The sequence below is a fragment of the Mchenga conophoros genome, linkage group LG19 (assembly GCF_057382185.1).
Source record: "Mchenga conophoros isolate Kocher_MC1m ecotype Shallow Benthic linkage group LG19, M_conophoros_male_GT1.1, whole genome shotgun sequence".
Lineage (NCBI taxonomy): Eukaryota > Metazoa > Chordata > Actinopteri > Cichliformes > Cichlidae > Mchenga > Mchenga conophoros.
The window spans coordinates 7,462,533-7,487,693 of record NC_140544.1 but is presented as its reverse complement, the minus strand read 5'-3'; the positions used below and the strand labels follow the sequence as shown (position 1 = coordinate 7,487,693).

The 25,161-nt window shown below is 41.0% G+C and overlaps 1 protein-coding gene across 1 annotated transcript in view; it reads left to right on the top strand.

The window, feature by feature from the left end:
• The window catches only part of gfra4a (GDNF family receptor alpha 4a), a 150,702-nt gene extending 125,541 nt beyond the window's left edge, over positions 1-25,161 (top strand). Inside the window, exons 4-8 of the mRNA XM_085257623.1 lie at positions 510-849; positions 4,297-4,406; positions 6,092-6,226; positions 17,032-17,201; positions 21,543-25,161. Of these exons, the coding sequence (XP_085113749.1) occupies positions 510-849; positions 4,297-4,406; positions 6,092-6,226; positions 17,032-17,201; positions 21,543-21,689 (902 nt within the window). The 3' untranslated portion in view covers positions 21,690-25,161. The remainder of the gene's footprint in view (positions 1-509; positions 850-4,296; positions 4,407-6,091; positions 6,227-17,031; positions 17,202-21,542) is intronic.

Sequence of the window (25,161 nt, the reverse complement as noted above, 5' to 3'; positions counted from 1 at the left end):
TGCGGCTGGAGAGATGGAGGAGCAGCTTTTTCAGCGCTGCCACTCTGCATTAACCCAGCAGAATGAAATATTCAGCCATTAGGCCTTGGCTGAAACACATCCAGTGCCCGCACTCATACAACATTTAGACACCATTCATGTTCTATTCATTACAGGGAGGCCTGTTACATACAATCATCATTTTGGTTTATTTTCTTCTTCAAGACATCTTGTTTGGTTTTGTTTGTTTTTTGTTTTGTTTTGTTTTGTTTTGTTTTGTTTTGTTTTGTTTTGTTTTGTTTTGTTTTGTTTTGTTTTGTTTTGTTTTGTTTTGTTTTGTTTTGTTTTGGGGGTTTTTTGCACTTGTAAATGCAACTCTGCATCCGAGTGTAGAGGTGAGGGCCGGCGAGTCGATCCTAACTCCAATTAGTGCTTCAAATCATTTGTAAACATTGCTTGAGATTTGATTTTCTGCACACGAGGATGTAAGCCTTTCTGCCGCTCACTTGTGTCTTCTTTCTTCCTTTCAGAGTCTGAAGTGACGACAGTGAACCGCTGCCTGGACGCTGCCAAGGCGTGTAACATAGATGAGACGTGTCAGAAGCTTCGTACGGAGTACGTCTCCTCCTGCATCCAGCCGTCTGCCCGCTCGGGGCCGTGCAATCGAGCAAAGTGCAACAAGGCGCTGAGGAAGTTCTTCGACCGCGTCCCCCCTGAATACACCAACGAGCTGCTGTTCTGTCCCTGCACCGACACAGCCTGCGCAGAGCGCCGCAGGCAAACCATCGTGCCGTCCTGCTCCTACGAAGACAAGGAAAAGCCCAACTGTTTGGCTCAGCTGCGGATCTGCAAGGCAGACTATGTGTGCAGGTAGAAATGTGAAAGAAAAAAATCTGGTCTTACATGCTGCCTCCTGCTAAAAACATTTCACACATAATTTCTAGAGTTGACATCACTTTTCACACTAAATTGAGAATCATTTTCAGCAGCTGCAGCTTCTATTAAAGGCTCACAAAAGGTCTTTTTCCATATTTTGACCTAAAAGTAAAATCACTTTGTTAAATGTTTCACGTCATGGTTATCACATCCTGCTCAGACGCTTATTCAGAACACTTGAAATAACTAATCCAGGACAAACGGATTGATTCAGAAGGTGCCCGTTCTTTAAAATGATGCTCAAAGACTTAAAACTGAGATAAATGTTATCTGAAGTGTAGAAGCTGAAAGTAAACTCCCACTTAAATGGAGAAACAGGCTTTAAAGACTGTATCAGCTTATCGAGTTCTTTTGTTAAACTTGTTGGTAAACACTCGCCTGAGGTTACTGACACATCGCAGATCTTCTTTGATCTGTCGGCTCTTGAGGAAACTATTTGAGTCTTGCCTTGTCGTACGCTTTTAACACCAGCTTTTTTTTTCTCTTTGACTTTCTGCTTTTTACGATGAAAAATTTAAAGCTTGATTCATTTTAAATGACAGGGCTCCTGAATACCATAACAATCACACAGTAACCGAGCGAGGACACGAGAAGAATAATGCGATCGGTAGTTTCTTACATGGAAATTGTAGCCATTAATTTTTGACCACTAGCTGAAAGACAAGCTGCACATAAAAGAGGTTTGCTAAAGTGTTAGCAAACAGTCCCCACACACACATCAAGCAGACATAGAGCAGTTTTATTATTTATGATCATTAGCATCAATATAATTAAAGTTTGGTGTCTAGGCTCCAAGGCCAGTGCACCCAGAAAAAGTGTTGCATGCAGAAATCTGAGGGTGTGGAGCGGACGGGTGGATGTCCGCTTCAACCAGAGAACCTTCAACCACTCACCTAAAAAGAAAACAAGACAGTTAAAATAAGATAAAGTAACACCTGATTTATTGTACTGCTCAAAAGGTTTGGGGCTACTTAGGGAGGTCTTTGTTTTTGAAGGAAGCCACTTTTGTTTAGATTTATAATATAACTGAATTGAACAGACATGTGGTAAAGAACAATTGGAGATTCATGGAAATCATTCAGTGTTTTCAGTGCAGCGTGGACATAGATGTAACTTTCCCTGCTCAGTTAGCCGAACGCAACTGTATCCTGTTAAAAGGCTAATTGATTATTATAAGAAAAAAGCCATTATCATCTTCTAGTTGGGTGCCGAAAACATCACCTGCTGTGGTTTCAGTTAGTGTCATAATACCCAAACAAACAAGTAATGAACCCAGTAAAAAAACAACTCACAAAACGATGCATAATGTTCCTTTTACATAACTGGAAAAACTGGCTCTTACTAGAAAAAACAAGCGAGAGGCTGTGGGGGGGAAACTGAGCAAGAACAAAGGCACGTCAGAGTCTCCAGTTCGACAAACAGACCCTTTATAGGTTCTCAACTGGCAGCTTTATTAAATGGCGGCTGCAAAACACCAGTCGCAATGTCAGCAGTGAAGAGGTAACTCCAGGATGCCGGTTGTCTAGGCAGAGTTCCAAAGAAAAAGCAATAACTGAGAGCGGCCAATAAAAGGCAAAAAGATAAAGACGGGCAAAAGGCGCACAGACGACGGAATATTGGACGAAAATACTGATGACAGCAAAACAGGCTCGCCAAGTTTGATTCCGACTACAGTTTACTTCATAACTACCTCTACAGTTGGTGCATTTGGTCAACACTGAGCAATAACAGCCAGTCTTATTGACCACTGAGGGAACAGAGCCATGCTTTATTCACCGCCTTTCCCAGAGTACACGAGGTGTTGAGTGTAAACTGTAAGGGTTTACTGTCCCATTAGTGACTAAGCTGACGAGTTTGCTGACAGGTGACAAGCTAAGTTGCAAGTTGTGTCATGTTGATTTATTTTTTCTGACCGAGTACAAGATGTGGCGTCATCGTCACCGCTGTCTGGTTTAATTTGAAGTGCTCTGTTGATGGTGGCCTCGCTCGCTGACTTTCCCTCAGGACAATAAATAGCGTCGTGTATATCTTGGAAGATGTGTCTGGCTAGGGTGATATGTTCATTTAGATTTAATTAGTCAGTTGTGTTTAATTAATGCAATTGTTATACTCATTAACTGTGTTTAATTAGCTCAATTAAATTCTGCATTCATTTTCCAAGTGAAGCAGCCATGTGAAATAGTCATTATTGGAACAGCCTTTCTCACTGGGGATTCACGCATGGTTTTCCTGGCAAGTTGCTTGGAAAAATGTTTATTAACAGCAGTGAAGACATCGTCAGGATCAGAAAATAGTTTGTAGAAAAAGTGACCCTCCTCGCATGGTGAGTCATCTGAGAAAGCTTAGTTATCCGGCGTTTATGTCCCGATGTATGTGACTACCAAAGGATTTAATTCAAATTTAAATGGGTTGTAAAGCGTCCAGTCAGAAAACTAACAATGCCTTATGAGGTCATTAGGATTCATAGGGTGTGTTTCTCCCAGGAACACGGAGTTCTCAGAAGCATCCAGTCAGCCTCCTCTTACTGACAGCAAATGGTCGCCAGCATTTAATCTAGTTCCTCTTCAAATGTCAGGAAGACAAAGGGCTTCATCTGTCACGGCTATCGATCAGGCATTATTCTCCACTGCCGCCCCGACGGATAGAGCATCTCAAGGCCCCTGCACGGCCCACCAATCGCGCACCAGTCAGCCGGCATTAACTGGCTGCCTGCGGAGGATGCCTTCACTTAGCGCACAGCCTATGAGTTTTACGCACATCATTACAATGACATGACAAATGAGGGCAAAGTGGAGAGTTGTGGTGCCCTGAGGGGATCCCGTCGCAAATGCCAGTCGGCGGGGGCCAATGATGCAATATGATGGCCTCGATAGCCTCGCACGATGACGGTGATGAGGTTGGATGTCTGTGCGGCTGGCAGGAAGGGTAAGGCGGGAAGGCAAAGCTGCTGTGGGAGGAAGTATTTATATGAAAGATCCATATTTGTCTAATCTCCTCGTGGCCAGGCCTGCCAGACAGCACCCACAGTATTAAGAGAGCAGAGCTAAGGCCTATCTTTGCCCCTCATTGACTCTTTACAGCCTGGCAGCTTTCCAGAAGACGACTGCCAGGGAGAAGAAAAAAAAGGAAGAAAGAATAAAGGGGGATGAATGTCACCATGGGTGACTGGAGTAGGGTTGAAGTGCTGTAGAGCGGGAGATCTTGAAGGGCAGAGGGAGTTGTTACGGGGAGCACAAGCAGGTAGATGAGCGTGGTGGTTTTCAAACCTACATTCTGGGGTTAGATGAGAGAAAGCACCAGCGCTGGCCACCACTCATTGACATGATGTGTGCAGCAGCCAAGCACAAGTAAATGATGGATGGCATGTTATTGCTCCCACAGGTCTCGCTGGGCACAGTTCCAGCATGATTGCCAGCCCTCCGAGCAGAGTGCCAGTGGCTGCAAGCAGGAGAACTACGGGCAATGTCTGCTCGCATACACCGGCCTGATAGGTAAGAACTAAATCTTTCTGCACCAGCTCCGGCTCGCCCACCTTCGGTGATAGATTGGGAACAAAAGGTTTTCGAGGGAGGAAGGCCAAGAGCAGACAAGTGCGCTGAACAGGGCTCAAAAGAATGAATCAAGGATTGTGATGAGGAGCGCGCTTTAGGAATCGATGAAGTGCTGATTAATGTGGCTACAGCGTGCCCAGCCAAATCGTTGGCATTATAAGTAGTGCAATTACAACTATTGACTGCTGTTTTGAGAGAATTATCCCTGACGTGACAATGAGCGGGACTGGGTAGAGGCGCAGAACACGGCCTATTGTGCTTCGTACAAAAACTTAACAAAGGATCACATAATGCACAAAAGGTTGTTAAAAAGCACCCAGTTCAAACATGTCATTATTGGACAACAATACCCAAGTGAAGTACTGCAAAAAGAAGGGTGTGTGGGGGAGAGGGGGGTTGTTGGAAAGTGAAGTAGACAGATAAAGGAAGACGGAGACAGAAAGCTGTGCAGCACAGATTGGCCATTGTAGACAACTCAAGACGAAGTGAAACTCTGAGGTGCTGTTGTTTGGAAGTCCCAGAAAAATCAATAGAGGTAAATCAGAACTTTTTGTTTTGTTTTGCCACACTGCCTCGAAGTGCAGCGGTTTTATCCTCACCCTCTTTAAAAAATACAAACTAGAAGGCTTCCCGGGGAATGACTTTCCAATCATTTCCCACTGAACGGTTGAAAAGATTCAAAACGAAAAGAAAGACTCTGACGGCGCCTGAATTTTGTGTCTCAGGCCACTGCTCTTATCAGAGTTTGCCAGGCTGGCGCATGTGGTGGATGCGCATGTTTGGGGAGTTCATAAGTGTAAAAGAAAACCTAAACAACTGCTGCGGTACTTGGATGCTTGGATCTGTTGTAACATCAACAAAGTAGGAAGGTTGCAAGAGATCAAGAGGATAAGCTAGCAGCGATGCACTGTATGTATGATAAATTCACCCACGATGAAAATCACATTTTTGAATAATCACCAGTTACACAGACAGAGTATTTTTAGCTGTGTGTTTGCTATTTTCAAACCAAGACATAATACAGTAAGATTTCTTTGCCTGACTCGGTCCCAGCTGGTGTCCGGCTGCGGCACTAACTAACCTGCCCGTCTGCGCATTCACTCCATTTTCATCCGTTCCTCTTTTTAAATTCCTTTCACTTTCCCTCTCAATGAATACATTTACATACGCACTAATAACTCAGTCTTAACATGATTAGGGCAATGCCGGGATGATAGAAATTGCCATGTAAATGCCTTTATTTGATTATCGTAATCAGAGTAAGGTCATAATCAGGCTAAGCGTAACAAGATTAAATCAGCCAGAATTCAGCTCGAATGACATCAAACTTCTCAGTCAGACAACTTTTTGGGGGGTTTTCTTTGGAAACTGCAGTTTTTATGAGGCGCTTACGAGCAGAGTGTTGCACGGGGAGACGGGCGGAATAGCTTGAATAACAAAAAAGATGTTAAATATTCCGCACAGTTCGGCTAAATCAAAGAGATAGCTTCCTTTTTATGCGAGCTCGCTTAAGGTCAGATTCAATCACTGCATCGTAAAGATAGTAATGTGAGGAGATGTGTTGGCTCAGTACGCCTGTAAACATACAGAAATGTGTTGTTTTCCACCTCTCCTGCCCTCAACAGGAAGCACAATAACTCCCAACTACCTTGACAACTCCACCTCCAATGTGGGACCCTGGTGCTCCTGCGCAGCGAGTGGCAACCACAGGGAACAATGCAGCGACTTTCTCACTTTTTTCCACGACAACATCTGCCTGAGTAAGTAACAACTGCAAAAAGAGAGACCTCTGGCAACAGAGAAGCAATTACAACCCAGACTAAGAACCAGAGCAAGTGCGAGAATTAAGAAAGTCTAGTTGTGAACAGAATAATCTATTGTGGTGCAAAAATCCCTTTGATGTTCTGCAACCCACACGGGAGTCAGGCTTTTTTGTACATAGATGAGAAACAGAGCAGACAGAGGGGTAGTCATTACTTTACTTACTTACTTACTTGCGTTTTCACTTGAACTGTGTTGAATAGAAAATATACACTAGACCTCTTGAATGGCACTTAAAAACAAATATCAAATTAGCCAATCACATGGCAACAACTCAACGCTTTTAGGCATTGAGTTGCTGCAATGTCAAGATGACCTGCTGAAGTTCAAATCAAGTATCAGAATGATGATTTTGAGTGATTTTGAACATGACATGGTTGTTGGTGCCAGACAGGCTGGTCAGGCTGAGTGTTTCAGAATCTGCTGATCGACAGGGATTTGCCCACCCAATGATCTATAGGGTTTAAAGAAAATGATCTGAAAACAAGAAGGTATCTAGTGAGAGTTAGTTCTCTGGGTGAAAATGCCCTGTTGATGCTAGAGGTCAGAGGAGACTATTTCAAGCTGATAGGAAAGCTACAATAACTCAAATAACTAGTTGTTTTAACCAGGATATATATCTCTGAATGCACAACTGGTAAAACCTTGAAACAGATCGCCTACCGCAGTAGAAAACCACACTGGGTGTTATTGCTGTCAGCAGAGAAAGGGTAACTGAAGCTATAATTTGCTCAGGCTCAACAAACCTGAACAATAGACGACCGGAAAAATGTTTGCTGGTCTGATGAGTCTTAATTTCTGTGACGATATTCACGCGGTAGGGTCAGAAACAGCAGGAACACATGGATCCATCCTGCTATGTATCCGTGGTTCATGCTGCTGGTGGTGTAATGATCTGGTGAATGACTTCTTGGCACACTTTAGGTGACTTAGTGCCAATTAAAATCCCATAGTGTACCTGAGTACTGCTGCTGATCATGTCCATCCCCTTATGAACACAATGTACCAATGAAGACATTCTCGAACATGACAATGAGTTCACTGTATTCAAATAGATGGTCACCAGTTGTCAGTCCAATAGAGCTGAGATCTGATGATGAAATTTTGTGACGCTATCATGTTAATATGAACCAAAATCTGCGAGGAATGTTTCCAGCATCGGCAGTTCTGATAATGCATTTACTTTTCTGTTGGATGGTCCATTTAAAATTGTCCATTGTAACTTGGTAACACACTGCCAGCTATTATCCACTGCCCGCTCCTTCTTTGGGACTTAAAACAAATGGGCCTTTCAAACTGCAGCCAACCAGCAGACCAGAGCTAGTTTTATGGTGCAGAGCACAATTCAAAATTTTATTTGAAAATGTGGCAATTTGAATCAGAAATAGCAACCTGCCAAAAGTTGTGTCATCAAATTATGGCTGCGTAATTGTGTGATTTTCTTTTCTAGAAGAGTAATATTTTGGGGAGAAAAACAAATTTAAAGTCTTAATTTGTAGGTTTACTAGAAAAAAATATGCACTACTACTGTGCTGTAGATTTAATTTGAGTTTATAAAGTAATGTATTTGTGAAAAAAAAGTTATAATAAAAGAACTGCATCACATTTGCTTCGTTGACAGAAGAAAAATTAGTCTTTTCTCACAAATTTGTGACTTTAATCTCTGAGAATTTTTATATTGTAAATTTGGCACCTGTAAGAATAAGAAGGGTTTTTTTTTTTTGGTCCTCTTAAATTTGTGAGTCATTCCTGGTTATTTTCAAACATAAAATCTGAATCATCCAGCCTTTAACAGTGGAAATTATTGTTCGATTATTACCCTCAACTGTGCTGCTAAACATCACTTTGCTTTTACCGTGTTTGAAAAGGATTCTTGGGAAAGCTCGTTCTAGTGACACATCAGGGATAGCTCAGTAGGTAGAGTGGTTGCCCCATGATCGGAAGGTCGGGGGTTCGATTCCCCTTAACAGCTACCCTGAGGTACCCCTGAGCAAGGTACCGTCCCTACACACTGCTCCCCGGGCGCCCAATGGCTGCCCACTGCTTCACTGAGTGAATGGGTTAAATGCAGAGAGCAATTTCCCCACGGGACACAATAATGTACAATAATCAGCGACAAAGTAAAAAGCCGCTCCTTCCCCTTTGTTATCGTTTCAGTCAATAGTCATTTATTTATTTTCACAATTAAACTGTCAGATAAACAGCACTGTGAATTATGACAGCGGTAGACCAGTGACACTAATGAAACACTACAGCTGGTGGCACAAAGTAATGGGTTAACACAAATATCACATATGTTTGTTTATGCAACTCGCAGGGAGTTTTATCACGCCAGAAAACAAAAATAACAATAATAGCATGTTTTCTTAATTGCAGTGCATTCTGCTGATAAACTGCAGCTGGTGTTACGTTAGAATTATCCACCAATCCGGTGTAATCTTTTATTCATCCAGCAACGACAACAAAACGGCTATGATGATACGGGATCATCCCTCCGAATGAATGATGGCGCCAGTGACAGAAGAATGACATTAGTGACAAAGTAATACAAACTGTAGCTGCTGGTGTCTCACACACACACACACACACACACACACACACACACACACACTGGGATTTATTTGGGGTTATTATATTTTTTCTAACAACAAAAGCAGACATGTTCTTACAAAGCTGTCAGCATGAATAACAACATCAGTGACAAACCACAGACGCCAGACGTTGGACTGTGTGACTGTAGTGACACTACAAAGCAAACTGCAACTGATATTCAGGGTCAGTTTATACATGTTCAACTGCGACAGAACAGCCAAGTACCAAACTCTCATCAGATGTCAGACAAACGGCCTCTTACCACTGATTTAACCAGACTCCACAGCAACATAAACCCTGCCACGAGTGATCCGATGGTGTCGGCGTGTTATCTGTGCTGCTGTTACTGCAGCATCTCACCCTCTGCTCCTCTGCCTTCACATGATCGCTCTATTTTTCCTGGCTTTTGGTCTTAAGTGTGAAATTTACATCAACACCTATGATTAAAGCCTGCAAATGTACTCGTTTCAGACTGCACAGCTTTCCACGCACCTGTTTATTCTTTACACTGCACAATAAAGCAGAAATACACACTTGATTTTTCATGTCAGGGAATAATAAAAGGATTTAATAGCTGGTCAAAGATAGTGAGATGAGCCATACACTAGATAGTATTTCTGTCACAATTTTTTCAAACTTTTCAAACTCCGCTTGACCAGCTGACGATTCCCAGAAACAATTAATATAACCATGATGAAAAAAAGCTATACAGCAGTAGACCCAGGGGCAGCAGATGTTCACCAAGCAACTTTGCAATTTTGGATGCTTAATAAGACAAAGTATGAAGATTCAAACAAACCTTGTTAACAGAAAACAATGTCTCAGTAGTTTTAAAAAACAGGCCTTTGGATATTTATTAAAATCCATCCATTCGCTTCCGCTTATCTTTTTTAGGAAGCCTGTCTCAGCTGTCTTAGGGCAAGAGGCAGGGTACACCCTGGACAGGTCGCCAGTCTGTCGCAGGGCTCCCGCATTCACTCCTACGGGCAATTAAGTGTTTCCAATTAACCTATCCCCACTAACTGCATGTCTTTGGACTGTGGGAGGAAGCCAGAATACCCGGGGAGAACATGCAAACTCCACACAGAAAGACCCCGGCCTGGTGGTGGAATTGAACTGTGCTAACCACCGTGCCACCATGTTGCCCTTTATTAAAATCTCGCTTTAAAACTCAAAGTTACCAATTCTCCATAGAATGAATTAGATTACAGGTAAGACCTGGCTGATGGATGTCTTGCTGTCCAGTGAAACTCCTCACGGGTATCCTGCAGTCAGGAGTTAGACTTGCTATGGCAGCTCCCGTGTGCTGTTTACAGTAAGCTCCTTAAAGACCCAGAAAAACAGAGCTCAGAGTCACTGGCCTCATTTTCCTGCATCTTGGCCAAAAGTGGAAACAGCTTGAGCGAACGGCTGAAGTCAAACATTCTACATGTGATGATAAGGATTAACAAGTTTCTAATGGGAAAGGACCAGCAGTGCATGTCACACTCATCTCAGCTGGAATTTAGTTGCTCTTCTAATACTCGGGCAGACAACACCTCTTTTTTGGGGGGAGAAAGTGTCCGTAATGAATTGACAAAGCGAGTTTGGATTGGATCCAATAATTGGGGAAATGAATGCACCCTGGGAGAGTTCCTCATTGTTTGCTTTCTCCCATGTTTCTTGTATAATCACAGCGTGTAAAGAATTGTTATTCGTTTTGAGTACAGGGGAAGACTCTCCTGTCTTCAGTGATCGTTCAGTTTTACAAATGGACAGCGACATCATCATCATCGGTTAAATAAATCCTCCTTGTCTTTTTTGTGTGTAAATTTCTTGCAGCTGAATCCACCGTTATTTTGCGCACAACCCCGCCCTTGTGCTGGGGCCTGCTTGCTGAGACAGGACTTCAGATGGCCTTTGATGACTTTGTAATTGAGCCTAATTTGGTTTCCTGCCTCCGAACTAATGAGGCGGACAGAGAGAATAGTGGCAGGGAAGAATACAGTTGTTTGCAGACAGGGGAGGGGGAAACTGCTGGGGAAAAAAAGCCTTCCCTGTATGGAGCGAGCTCAGTCAGGTTTTAAAAACAGCTGTCACCCCACCTTACTTCCTCATCACGGCAGTAATAGTCGCATCACTATGCAGAGCAGCAGCTCTGGACCTCTTCATTCTGTCCGTGGCAGGGGGAAAAAAAGAGAGGACAGATGGAGGTGAAGCTAATTTTATTTCTGCAATTATGTAAAATCTTTTCTGGAACTTGAATTGGTATTATAACAGGGAAAAGTCAGGGTGGCCAACAATACGTTGGGGAGTTTGGGGCATGCATAGGATGGGCTCTGCATTAATGCCCCAGGGAACCTGTGAAGTCAGTAAAAGAGGAAAAAAAGCCCTCAGGAGGAAACTTAAAAGTGGAAGAGATGGCTGTGCTTAAACAGCCGTGGCCAAACATTTACAAAGAAACTGTCACAACAGCTTACCACTAAAGATATCAATTGGCACTTCATCTCTGCGTGATGGCGGGTGGTGAGGCATGGTGGCGAGCAGCTGGAGTTGCATCCTTCGCTTCTCTCATCCGTCACGCTGCCAGGGAATTGCTGTGCGCTGCCGAACCCTAACTGCACGCTTTGAGCGCACTGGCACACTTTCCCACCTGTCCTACCAATGCTAATGACCCACAGCACCATTAGCATGGTAGTCCACAGCCTCATATATGTATATATAGCCTCAAATGGGATCAGTATTTGATTTCTTCTCACTGTCAATTCATTGAGATTCTGTTGCAACATGCATTCCCTAATTAGCTGCAGGGCTAAAGGAACAAACAGGTCACCCTTCCAGCAACTCCAGTGCTCGATGCTGATGCTCAAGTCAAGGCGCTGCATTGACTGCTGCAGAATTTTCTTTGCAGAGGCAAACTATCTCAGGAGGAACGATCAATTTGTTTATGATCCTGTGAGAAATCAATGTCTGTGCGTCACACGCTGATACTCCGCTGAAGACTCTGAATTCACATCACTGAAATTCAGTGAGTCGCTTCTGGGGTTTTTTCCCCCTCAGGAACAGCTGGAAAATGAGGGTTTTTCATGTCTCATGCTCACATTCATCTTACAGTATAAGCTATGGTTATTAATTGATGGATCTGACAGTCATGTCTTTATTTTGAGCATATTTTAATTGAAGTGACTTTCATGAAAACGTAATTGCTGCTGAGTAAGCCATTAGCCAAATGAGAATGAATGCCTATAGAATATTAATTCATTATATGGTCATAATTCATTCTGGTTGCTATAAATCCAACAACTTGATGTAATGAATTTCCTTATAAATCCAGCAGTCAGTAAATTGTACACAGGAAATATAATATGATATTCCTCGCAGTCACAGGCTTCTTATGGTCCTTTTAAATAATCAGTGATCATTTTGTCAAACCTTTACAGAAAGGTGACAGATATTTGAGGGTCTTAAATACATTAAAGGGAACCAGTTCATAGTCCAGTATCCATGTCTGCCGTCTCTGACTTTCTCCACCTTCTTGCTCTGTGTCAACGCTCTGCTAACCAAACATTTCTGTCTGTATTTTACGCGCCTGTAATTTTACTGCATACTTCTGGTAGACAGTGAAGGTAGAAATGTTATCTGTTTCAATCACTCGAGTATTCAAACAGAAATATCAACAGCATCTGTTTGACTGAATTACATCCAAATTTGAACATCTGTTTCCTATGCTCCTGCAAAAAGAGAAAAAGATCTCAGAATTTTTCTAGTCATTATAAATTTGCCGACAAGAGATTTTGATGACAATGGATGGCAGGCAGTAGTCTGTGGAAGTACACATTTGTATATTTGTGTGGAAAAGTGCGTTTTCACACGACTCCATAGCCCTCTGTCAAACTAAGTACACCCCATGACTCAGTAGCTTGTAGAAGCACCTTCAGTACTACTAACTTGAAGTAGTTTTTTGAAGTAATTGATATTTTTATCAGTTTATCTTTGCGGCTCACTCTTCTTTACAGCATTGCTTCACTTATTGAGGTTTACAGGTATTAATTTATACACGGTGCGCTCAAGATTCGATGTTTTCCAGGTATTATATAGTGGATAAAGGGTGGTGATACTTTTTCTGCAGAAATGATTCAATCACTTGTTGACAAAATTACCAACACCACTGGTTGAATGTCGCCATAAACCACGACAGAGCCTCCACCGTGTTTTGGAGTTGTACCTTCCTGGCCTCCTTGCATATTGATGACCTGTTTCCACTGATTTTCAGTACAGTTCTTGTGTAATTTAACATATCTGCATTTGCCATCCTTCCACTGAGACCTTTTCTGATGATGCTTTAGCAAATAATAGATTAACTGAAAGGCCAGATGCATCTCTCAGATCACGTGTCAGGTCTTTCAGAGATTTTTTTTTCCTGCTACTCAAAATACTTTTAATGAGCTGATAGTATTTTAAGCTTTCCTCTCTTTCTTTTGTCCTTCACTAGGGCACACCATCCTGAGAAAGCTTTTAACTAAATTGGTCTTAAAATATTATCACATCTTTGGAAGTTCAAGTTCTCTAGCCACAGCCAGGCCTGATTACTGCCACACCTGTTCTCCATCAAGAAATCGCTTAAATAGGACCTGCCTGACAAAGTGGAGTAGACTTTGTCTGTGTGTAATATTTACATTTGTTTGATGATCTGAAACATTTAAGTGTGAAAAACATAGAAAAAATAGAGGAAGAAAGTTACATTTGTTTCTAAACTTACATTTTAGTAGATCTCTTACATTCCACTGTGGTTTCCATTTGACTGACATTTTACTGGCACTAGAGTAGAGAGCCATACTGTACTGCATCCTCTCCAGGTACACAGACCAGTATTACATGCCAGTGGTTTTAAAAATGAAAATTCATTTATGCAATTCATATAAATCTGTATCTAAATTTTAGATTCTGATAGTATTATGACTCATTGTTTGCTGCTCGAGGAGCTGATTCAGGCTTTGGACAGTCAGAATCTTTTGCATGCTAGAGCTGTATAGAGCTGTATAGAGCTGTATAGAGCTGTATAGAGGTGGCATTGTGCCTATACTGAGTCTCCCTTTTCAACCAACCAACACATTAAGGGACATAATGTTTTAAGACCTGCTGTGTTTAACGACACTAAAAAAAACTTCACATTTCACGTTTTAAACATTATGATTGTTAGCGCATCATTTTCAGCATCTTTTCTTTGCTGGATGGATAACTTCTCACATCTGAAGTCGCTGAAAACGTGATGTTAACATCCAGTGTCTGGCTCTTTAGATGTTAAATGTTCCACTTAGTGTGAGCTAGTTAAAAACGCTGTGTGACATTCGATATTTATACAGTACGGATAAATATACAGTACTTCAGAATCCCAACCATCTATCAAACACATTTTAAAAGCTTACAGCTATAAGAAAATGCTACCCTTACAATTTTGATCAAATCTGCATTTGAACTGACACAAGCTGGTGCTGGTGGTGTCAGTGGATGACAAAAACATTTGGGTCATCCTGTAATCGGAACTCTTTGGGGCACGATACCGAACCCCCATACTGATAAAGATAATATGAAATCAAATCACTTTGTGGGCGAAGACTGTTTGAATTGTAAAGCGCTTTTGGTGGTCGATAAGACAAAAAAAAGCATCAAAGACCTTTTTACTTTTCTTTTTTGTGCTTTTGTTAAACATAATTGTTCACTGTTGCTGCCGGCTAACGCATAAAAACCTATTTAACCTCACCATTGTGTGCTGATTGGATGTTATGACTCAGCTGCTATTCTGTGTTTAGTCATTACTTCACATTCCCAACTTGCGATGCCGTATGCAGAGGACGCTGCACTTCAGTGTATTCTCAAGTGGGACTGAGGCAAGTTTAATTATGCCGTATAGAGAAACTTTGCACAGCGTTGGCCCTTCGTTCTCCTCTCAAGTGTTAAGTGCGGGGCCAGTAACTACCCATGCCAATCAATGAACCCTCTTGTTCTCACTAATCAACAACTACCCCTCTGCTCTTTCATAACATTGTCATACAAGTCACAACAGGTGTGTCCTTTATTAAAAACAGATGTTGTCCAATCAGTTTGTGCATTAAAACCCCTCCGTCTAACACACTCATCTATTTCTAACATTTCACAATGAGATTAATTTCCACATTTCACTAGTAGTACTGCAGTGGAGCACTTTCAGCATGTATTGTGATGGTTTGTGTGCGTTGGCGCTCCACCGCCCATGACCCTGTGTGGTGCTCTTATTTTACTAAAGAGAGAATCCTGCCAGGTTGAGAGGGTCTGAGAGTGTATGTCCTTGGTTTTTACTGAGTGAATTAAAGCACTGGAAAATATGAAAATCCTGCTGCATAATTTTGTGTAATTTGACCTTACTTTAAAATCAATCACTGTGCATAAAATCAAACATTGTACATATAAAGTCTGTCTTGATTATACATTGCACAAGGCATGAATTTAAACAAAGCATATAGGGCTTCTAGTTCCAGGACTAGATCCGTTGTTAAGTACAACTCAGAAGGATTTAAGGCTCTGGGTTATTGCTTAAGATGCCTGATTAAGTGAAACCAAAAAGTTGGAGCTGGTATATGTTTGCTTTATCCATGTGGATAAATTAAGCATATTAATATAAGTAAGTGTGTTTGCAAGTAGAAAAATAATATATATAAGAAACTTAAGCCCTGAATACTTGTTTGTTTAATTTTCATGTTAAATTCTGTTTTAAATTTCTAGTTCCAGACTTTCAGACCTGACTCTCTCGAAAAAGCGTGTGTGCGATCTGACTTGTGTGTGTAGTCTGCACACTGTTTCTATCATAAATACTTTGTGTGGTAGAAAAAACATGCACGTGTCTTTTTTGTGCACTTACATCATTTATATATCCAGTCCCAGAACAACAAAGGTGATAATTACACCTATTAGAAGACACATGCACAACTCTTATTATGCACTGCTGCTCAAGATCTGCCTTACATTCAGCTTCTCCCGCTATTTTCTACATAATACGACTCCTTCTCACAGACACGGTATTTTTTGCCTCATACTTAACCACCGTTCTCTCCACATGCACCATAATTTGTTCCTAACTGTCAGTTTCACTTACACACACCATAACTTCCTAACTACCAGTCCCTTCTTTTTTAGTCAGCTGTCTCACACGAACAACTTTACCAAGGTGATAATTGTGTAGTGTGGATACTTTTTGGCCTTGCAAACCTGCACTGCAACCAGAAGCAACACATTATTTATTTATTTTGCAATGATTTCCTTATAATAAACAGTGAATATTGTGAGATTTATGGATACATCTTTATTTTGGAGAAAACCAGCAGGAAAACCAGTACACTAGAATAGCAAAGTGGTAGCTAAGAGACTTAGCAACCAGGCATGCTTGCAGGGAATTAATTAATTATTTTATAATGTAATTATAGTTCTCATTTTGCTGTTATATGTTCCTGCATTACATCTGACTTGCTGGAGCCCTTGCCTCACAGATTGACGTAATTAAAACCAAAGCCTCCATCTGTATCTCAGGCATTTTTCCATAGTTTGTTTATGTCTCTTACATAAAAAAGTGAGTTTTGGCTCACACGCTCTTTCTTTCTGTCTTGTTTAAGAGCAGACAGAGCACAAGTTTGCTTTTTTTATCGCCTGAGGAATAACATACTGAAACTGATTCCCCAGGTGTGAATAACACAGGTAGCTCCTTACACCGGTGACCCAGCACAGAACCAAGATGTGTAAATTTGAAAACTGAACCGTGGCTGAAGCATTCACTGCTTATTTAGGGACATTTTACACGTTTCTTTCTAAACTACTAAGGTTTTCCTTCCTGTGTGTGTGGTAGCTGCTTCTTCTTTCTTTTTTGTGTGTTGAACTGCCAAATCCAGGGTGAAATTAATGCTTCAGCTCAACAAGCCTGATGAGTCACAATGCAAAGTTGACCACCTTGCAATTTTGGGCCTCTTGTACGTAGCTGTAAAGTGGCCAATCACAATCAAAAGAGTTATGCAGGAGAAAAAAGCAAAAGAACACTTGAGGTGATGACTCATGTAAAAATGATCAAAGTCTCCTGATTTTTCAGCATGAATGTTTCTATTAAGCTTCCAGTCGTGTCAGTGTATCTGCGGCTGCTCTTTTGTTCCAGAAAATGCCATTCAGGCCTTTGGAAACGGATCGGATGTGAAAACGGGGGCCAGTCAGCCTGGAGTGTCCAGTCCAGCAACGGACAACCATAGCCCACACTTGGCAACCACTGCCCCGGGCATCGCTATGGAAACAGAGCAGAACATTCTGCGGGCACAGATACCTACTCAGGTGAGACGAGAGGGAAGACTGAAAATATGACGTACGGCCTTCTCCAAACACACGCGCTAATGGAGACGGCCTCTCCGAGAGTCGGGTCATAAAGCCACAGATATCTTTAATTGTTTGTTTTAACTTAGTGGGAGCGACAGATGGATGAGATTTACACAGTCTGGATAATTTACACAGCACCAGGTCACAGAGAAGTTGAGAAGAGAGTTTATATGGCATCTCGTGCAGAAAATTCACTTCTTTATTTGAGCATCTAAATTCTAGGTGTCCTCAATGGGTCAAGAAGCATCAAGAACAAAATTCAAGAAGCTTTTCTTTGCCTTTTAAACTCACTTGTGTGCTTGCTTTTACTTAATAAATACCAGAATCTCTGGAAAAACTGCCCCTTTCCCCTATATGCCTGAAATTTGGCTGCTAAATGGTAAATGGTCTGTATTCACACACTGGTGGAGGCAAGCTACAGTTGTAGCCACAGCTGCCCTGGGGCAGAGGCTGCCATATCGCGCCATCGGCCCTTCTGTCCATCACCAGTAGGCGGTAGGTGAAGTGTCTTGCCCAAGGACACAATGACCGAGACTGTCCTTCCGATTACAAGGCGAACTCGCAACTCTTGAGCCACAATCTCCCCAACAGTATTTGGCACTGAGTAAAGATATTTTTAATGTCTAAATATGAAGTTTTGCAGGAAATATGAGCCCGATAAAAGATAAAGCATGCTCATGCTGTGGTTTCTATATTATATGTGCTTTATATCCTGTGACAAGCTATTATTGACTCATTAAGTCAATACACTGACCGGGCTCTCCAGCTCAGCGGAGACTAACCAGGGGGTACGAGTGAACTAAAGCATCTTTAACATTTGCTTTAACTTTATTGATTGCAGTGTTGTCATTAGATCGATTGAGCACATAGCCAAGCAAAAAGCAAAACAAAAGAACACATGGAGAGTAAGTGATATAAATTGATTTAAACAAAGGTAAACAAATGAAACTGGAGCACAAAATACCAAACCTACGGATGACACAGTGAGCAAAAAGTAATGTGAATCAAAGTATCTATACGTAAATAATTATGTTCTTAAAATATGTCAAAAAGACATTTTTTGAAATGTAATGTTGTTCAGGAATTAGTAAAAAATAATAATAATTTGCCACCCAAACAAAATGAAACTCAGAAAGTGCAAGAACATGTCAGATTAAAGCAAACATTTGGTTAATTGTTAATTCTTTGTTGATACATTTTTCACTTTCACATAGATAAAAACATTTATAAGCATTAATCCTGACAAACAGGTCAGCCATGGTGAAAAAAAAGGAAAGTACATCAAGGTTTTAGTTAATAAGACTAAAAAAATCAACTTGTAAAATCATCATTTAGTAAACACAATAACACATGAAGTATTACAAAATGTCCTTAATTATTTAACAAAAACTGAGGGAAAAATACAAAAGCAGTGCGTGGAAATCTAAGTACACCTTTACTGTTTCCATAGGAGTTAAAGGGAGTAAGTAGCAGCCAGTGCTGCTAATCAAATGCACTTGATTAATTCCACTCACCACTTTTTACTCTCCAAGTGTTTCCACAGAAACGCAGCGTGTCATTGAATTTTTCTATTCCCGCTCCCTAATCTTTTTTTCCTATCTTGCTACACTTTCTTTATTTTCTCTTTCCCCCTCACCCCCTAACCATTTGAGTGACAGCATTGGTCTTGGAGAAGCATTGTTCATTCTCTACTCATCTCGTGCTCTACAGCCCTCAGTTAGCATGTCAGATGTTTCCAATTCAATTTTCAATTCAATTCAATTTTATTTATATAGCGCGAAATCACAACAAAAGTCGCCTCAAGGCGCTTCATAGATACAGAGAAAAACCCAACAATCATATGACCCCCTATGAGCAAGCACTTTGGCGACAGTGGGAAGGAAAAACTCCCTTTTAACAGGAAGAAACCTCTGGCAGAACCAGGCTCAGGGAGGGGCGGGGCCATCTGCTGAATGTGGAAGTTTGTGACAGTAAAACTAGAAAAAGACTGAACAAGTACAAATTATGAACACAGCACAGGTTAGGTTTGCAAAGTTGCATCTGAAGAAACCACAGAGGAGATGTATATACAGCACATCAGGAAAAACACCTTGTGCCATCAGTAAAGCACGGTGGTGGAGTGGGTGTGATTTGGGTTTATTTTGCAGCCGTATAGTAAGACCTGAACTCCTCTGAATGCTAAGGTTAGTTAAATTTATAGCTAAACATTGGTCCAAATTTGGTCATGCAACAAGACAATGACACCGAGCATAGCAGCAAATCTGCAAAAGAATAGCTGAGAAAGAAAAAGATGTTGCAATGTCAAAGACTTCACCCTGTTTGGTGTGCTATTGTGGGAAGTAGCAACGAAGATTAGGCCAAAATCCCTCTGCAATCATGTGGGAGACTGAAAAAGTTATTTGACTGATTCAAGCAGATTTTTGGGGTTTAGTTTTTGTTGAATAAACAGTAACAGTGTCATATGTCCTGTGCTGTTTTTCTTAGATTGTATTCAGACAATTTCAGAACATGCTAAGGACCAGCTGATTTTTATTATGTCCTGATATGTGAAACTTAAAATTGAAGGATATCATGACTGAATCACTGTATGTTTTTTAAAGACTTATGAGTTTAAAAAAGTCTGTAGATACCCATTGTTGTTTTTACATACCAACTGTACAGCACACAAACACAGCAAAATCAGCAGAATGACTTTCCAGCTCTAGAAATCCGACCATCCAAGGATCACATAACTGTGAGGTTTGAGTTGTCGCTGGCTTTGGAGTGTCCAGGATGGTTTTCTTTTCGTGCTGTGTGTACACCATCAGCTTGAACATACAGAAACTGCTTCTTCATTCACACCATTACCAGGTTCTGTAAACCCCATTAACAAAGCCCATACCATGCAGTCATAAAGCAAACAACTACTGAATTCTGTTGGACATAAATTTTAATGTGAACAGCCTGTTTTGCATTAAACATGCACACAGTATTGCAGATTTTAATAATGAGGAGAAATTTATAAATTATGTAATTTACATCAGGGAAAAGAAATTTGTTCCATGCATTATGCTCCAAATGGGAACCCAAAAAAATAATGCTGATAACATAATTGACAGTCTGGCAACAGATAGAAATAAACTTGACAAGCTAAGTAGGCCACTTACTTAGTTCCAGGGGAAAAGCTGCAGAAAAATGGCCAAAAACCAAATGATATCTTTTTGCCCCGAGTCCTCTGAACGGTGTGCCCCACATGCAATTGTTTCAACAGTCTGTATCATCCTTTCACCACAGCAGAGCTAACAGTACGGTAAAGAGACTCTGTTGAACATAAACGTTTTGTCACCTGATAGTCGAATGTCAAATGAGGTTTGGATAACATACGACTGACTTGACACCAGTCAAAGTTAATTGAATCTGTAAATTAATTCTGGGCAGCTGCCTCAGAGTCATAACAGCAGATATGACCAAACAATATCCTGTCACATTGTTTTTAAACTATCAAGCAATACAGCTCCAGTCTGTAGTACCTCACAAATGAGGTACGAGAGGTAGGAGTGGGGGGGAAACACCCATTTCTAATTAAATATTTTGATTGACGCATTTTCATCCTGTTTGTTTGTTTGATTAAATTCTAAATGCTCATTTTCAAGCAGGAAGTTGTGATTTCATTATCCAATTTCTTTTTAATACATAGTTTCATACATATTGGTGACACAGTTTGTCTGTTATAAGCTCACCTAATGGATGTTGAAAGGTTAAAACTTGTTTAATTTAAATGTAATAGTATTTTACCCCAAGATGAACTATTTGTTTCAGGGTCACGGTGGGGCTTGGATTTAATGTGTGCTGACATAAGGCTGGGTATTCGTGGATCGGGTGCCGAGTATATCACAGGGCTAACGCAGAGAGACAGACACACGCTCACATTTCCACCCACAGCCAATTTATAATCACCAATCAGCCTAACATGCATGTCTGTGGACTGTGGGAGGAAGCCGGAGGGAACCCACACAAGCTCAAGGAGAATATCAAGAGAATGAAGGGGAAAAAATGATGATGATGATTGAAGAGTTTACTCTGAATACATCTGCAGCCAAAAGAAAAAGCTTCTCTTGCTGTGAAATTGCATCATGTTGATAAGTGGCTATGTCCTTGGCATTGCTTATCTTATTTTTCAACTGTGGATGCGGAAAATTCGGCCATTATAACCACATAGTTGGTCATAAAATCGCTGAAGATATGTTTCAACAGATTTTGTTGTATTCCTGTTAAACATAAATGGATGTTTCAGACACAGATTTACATGTTTTCTTTCAGGTAAATGAGAACGACAGATTGTGGGACGATGACGGAGACTCCACTCTTCCCTCTCCGGGCCTTTTGGACCACGGAGCTGAGCCCGTCTGCCTCTCCATGCCGCTGCTCAGCCTGGGCTTGCTGTTCCTCCTGCTCTCCAGTCTGTAAGAGGCCTCGGTTTGCCCGGCCTCCAAAGACAAATGTCAAGATCCAAGGGGGAGGGGTTGGGGCACCAGATGAAAAAAACACAACCTAAAAACAGCCATTTTCTATGTGTCACGTGACGGTGAGGGAAAGGGTCAGCCTCGTCTTACCCTACTCCCCTCTCCCTTTCTGTCACAAAAATCACTTAATCTCTATTTGTGAATCATGACTGAGAGCAGATGTGTTGTGCAGCCCACACACTTGCGAAGACCACCTGAGTGTGTACCACTACAGTGCCATGGGAGGGGGGAGGGGCTCAAGAGGAAGTACACAACTCATTTCCTGCTTCACACCTGCCCAAACATAAACTTTTCCACACAACACACACACACACACAAGCAGACTTCACTTCATCTGAAAATAACATCCAAACGGTGAAAACGAGCGAGATCAGAAGGTGTACAGCAAAAGACACTGATGACCCAGTGCAGGAAAACTCTTAAATATATACATATGAAACAGCACAATTTCTTTTCTTTTCTTTTGTTCTTGAACATTCCTTGGTGTAAAAGAAAAATACTCAATGTTAAGACTTTTCTCGCAGATGAACTGTGATGACGTGTTACACGAAATTTAAGCTGGAGTGTGTGTGTGTGTGTGTGTGTGCTCAGCTTCGCTCTTTATTTCTTCGAAACGCACATTTTAAATTTCGAACTGTTGTTTTGCTACCTGGGATGTTAGATGGAAGCACATCGAGTCAAATCGCAGTGAAAATTCTTTGATCGTTGTCGTGCTCCATGTTTCAGGTATGAAGAGTTCATTTCCAAAACAAAGAATATATAAATATATATAAATATATCTAAAATACGAAATTTAAGTTTAAAATTTAACATTCAAAGAAGATAGAAGTGTATTATGTCATCAAACAAGGACCTACTTTAATGTACTTTGTACATGTTTTTTCAAATGGTGGATACCTCACTTTGGAAGGGGACTCTTCATATAGTCATTCATTAAGCTTTAAGTGTGAAGGCCTACAAAATATCTTGGATCTGTTCCTTTTATAGAACTTTAAAAAAGCCACAATCGTGTGAAGTGGAAAGAGGTTGAGACAAGTTTATATTTTTTCAAAAGTAAGTGGACTTTGTTGCAGAAAATGCAGATGTGTATTGACAAGTTTGGGACCATTCATGCTTTGCTGGTAAAGAGGGATACGGTTGGCTTTAGTCGGTGCACATTTGAATGGATGGTTGGATGCATCCGTCTTTGTGGGATGGAAGCAGTAACTCGCCTGCTACCTGCAGGGAATCTACGTTCAGCGTGGGACGGTGAAGAATTTGCACTGTAAAAGCACAGCTCTGCGTGGTGGAGCGGACATGTCTACAGGAGGCGCTCGAGAAATATATTGTGGGGTGTAGGGACAACCTTCAGTACTGCCATAGAATACAGTTTATTCACCTGCATTGCTAAACAATGCTGATTTTTACACAATGAAAATCAGCTGCGATGAGGAAATGATGGACCTAAGAAACTCCAGATAAGGACGTTCTACTGGGCGAATTCTACGAGGACACAAGTGATGCTCATGTCATTTCAGTGTGTTTTAACAGGTGTGGGGAAACAGTTGTACTATCTTAAAGAACCAGTTCACTCAAATCACAAATATTCTCACTCTCAAAAAATCACATGGATATATAGAAGACCGCTTTAGTGAAAATAGTGCAGCCCATTTATGTGCACTTACATGGAAAGCTTAAAGCAGGGAGAGCACACATCCCTGCCCTTCAGGTGTGTAGGTTTGAATAGCCAGAAGGTGGGGAGTAAAGGAGGAGCTGCAGTGGAGGTGTGTTGCAAAGTGGCTTGCAGAGGCACTGCAGCCAGGATTACTAGCTGAGCTCGACTTAGCGGTCTGCCAGAACTAATGCGATGCTCGGTTTTGGTTTTATTTTCGCAGCTTTTAGAAGAGAATACTTACTGGTCGGTTCATTATGGATACCTGTCAAAATCCATTTCAATCCGGTATAAATGCTCTGCGATAGCTCTACTTTTACAAACATGTCTTCATTTTCTGTTTTTCTAGATGTTTTCAAAAACGTTTACTATGAGAGTAAAAGAGGGTGCTGGGTGAAATATACTTTTAAATGTAATGCAGATGATATCTAGTATAGTCTGGCCCTTGGAAGACGTTTTAATTTAAATTACATATAATTGTCATTTAGGGATATTAAGGGAAATGTGTTTATAAGCTAAATACTCCACTGCATTTACCAGCTGGTCGGTATGTTTGCCAGTTGTTTACAGCCGAGCAGTTAGGGTACAAAGACTTTAGAAGGCAGTTTCTGGTAAAGGTCAGCTCAAACAGAAAAGGCTTAAAAGCTCGTGTACAGTCATCAGACATTTCTCTCCCCAATATGCTAAACATTGTGTTGCCGACAGCAGTTTCAGAGAAAGATATAGGTACTCAAACTGTACAACAGTGGATTTATTAATGGTTAAAAAAAACTATTTGCTGCTTTTACTGACTTCTTAAAGATGAGGAAGCATTTACTATAACTCAAAAGTTCCTGTTTTAGTGGAATATGATTAACTAAGTATCAGTAAACGTTACATTAACAATTAAGTTAAATTAAAATGTGTTTTTATTGTTCAAATTAGTCAAATGTTTTGTAAAAAAAAAGGCGTATAACTATATATTATATATGCAGAGGCCCCATTAATGAATTCGGTGCAAATGGAGCAACAAACAGAAAATGTATCTGTTTGGTGTTGTTTTAATCTGGGATTATCCACAGTAACTAATGACGACTAACTGCTGATGGAAGGACACATTCCTGTGGAGTTTGCAGAGGATAAAAAGATGTGTGCCCAGTGCTCACACATGAAATCACTTCTGCATTCAAGTGGTGTGTTTGTTTTGTCGTTTGGGTGAACTGGCGCTTTTGTTTTCGCATAAGAAAAATCACCTTCATCTATGTACGTTTCGACACATCAGCGAGTCCGAGGGCTCCCGTTGGTTTGCACAAAGCCTCTGTCTCATATCATGATGTGTCACCAGCTGAGCGTCCTGTTTTGATTTGTCCTGTGTTTTATCAGTCAGCGTGCATCGCGGTGCCGTGAGGTGACCGACCAACCTGCTCCCTGTTCGTCTGCGCTGGCAGAATCCCTGATGTGACATGTGTCACTTCCAGAAATAAAGATGACATTGTAAATGGAGGTGAATTCTGACCACTTTCTTGTAAAAGGGGGGAAGAGACTTTTTTTCCACCTGTCTAGAAATTTCTGGGTCCCTTGACAAGATGTGACTGTTGACCTCGATCTGAGTTCAGCTCTCTGTATTCCCCCTTAGCATCCAGTTAAAAATCCATGTTTCATCACACACAGGGCGTGATTTGTAAAGATGTTATAGTACAGTGTATATACTACATGGTGAATACCATATATATGATGTCTATAAAATTCATACCTTGAGTAAAAATAAAAAAGGATTTTATCCAAA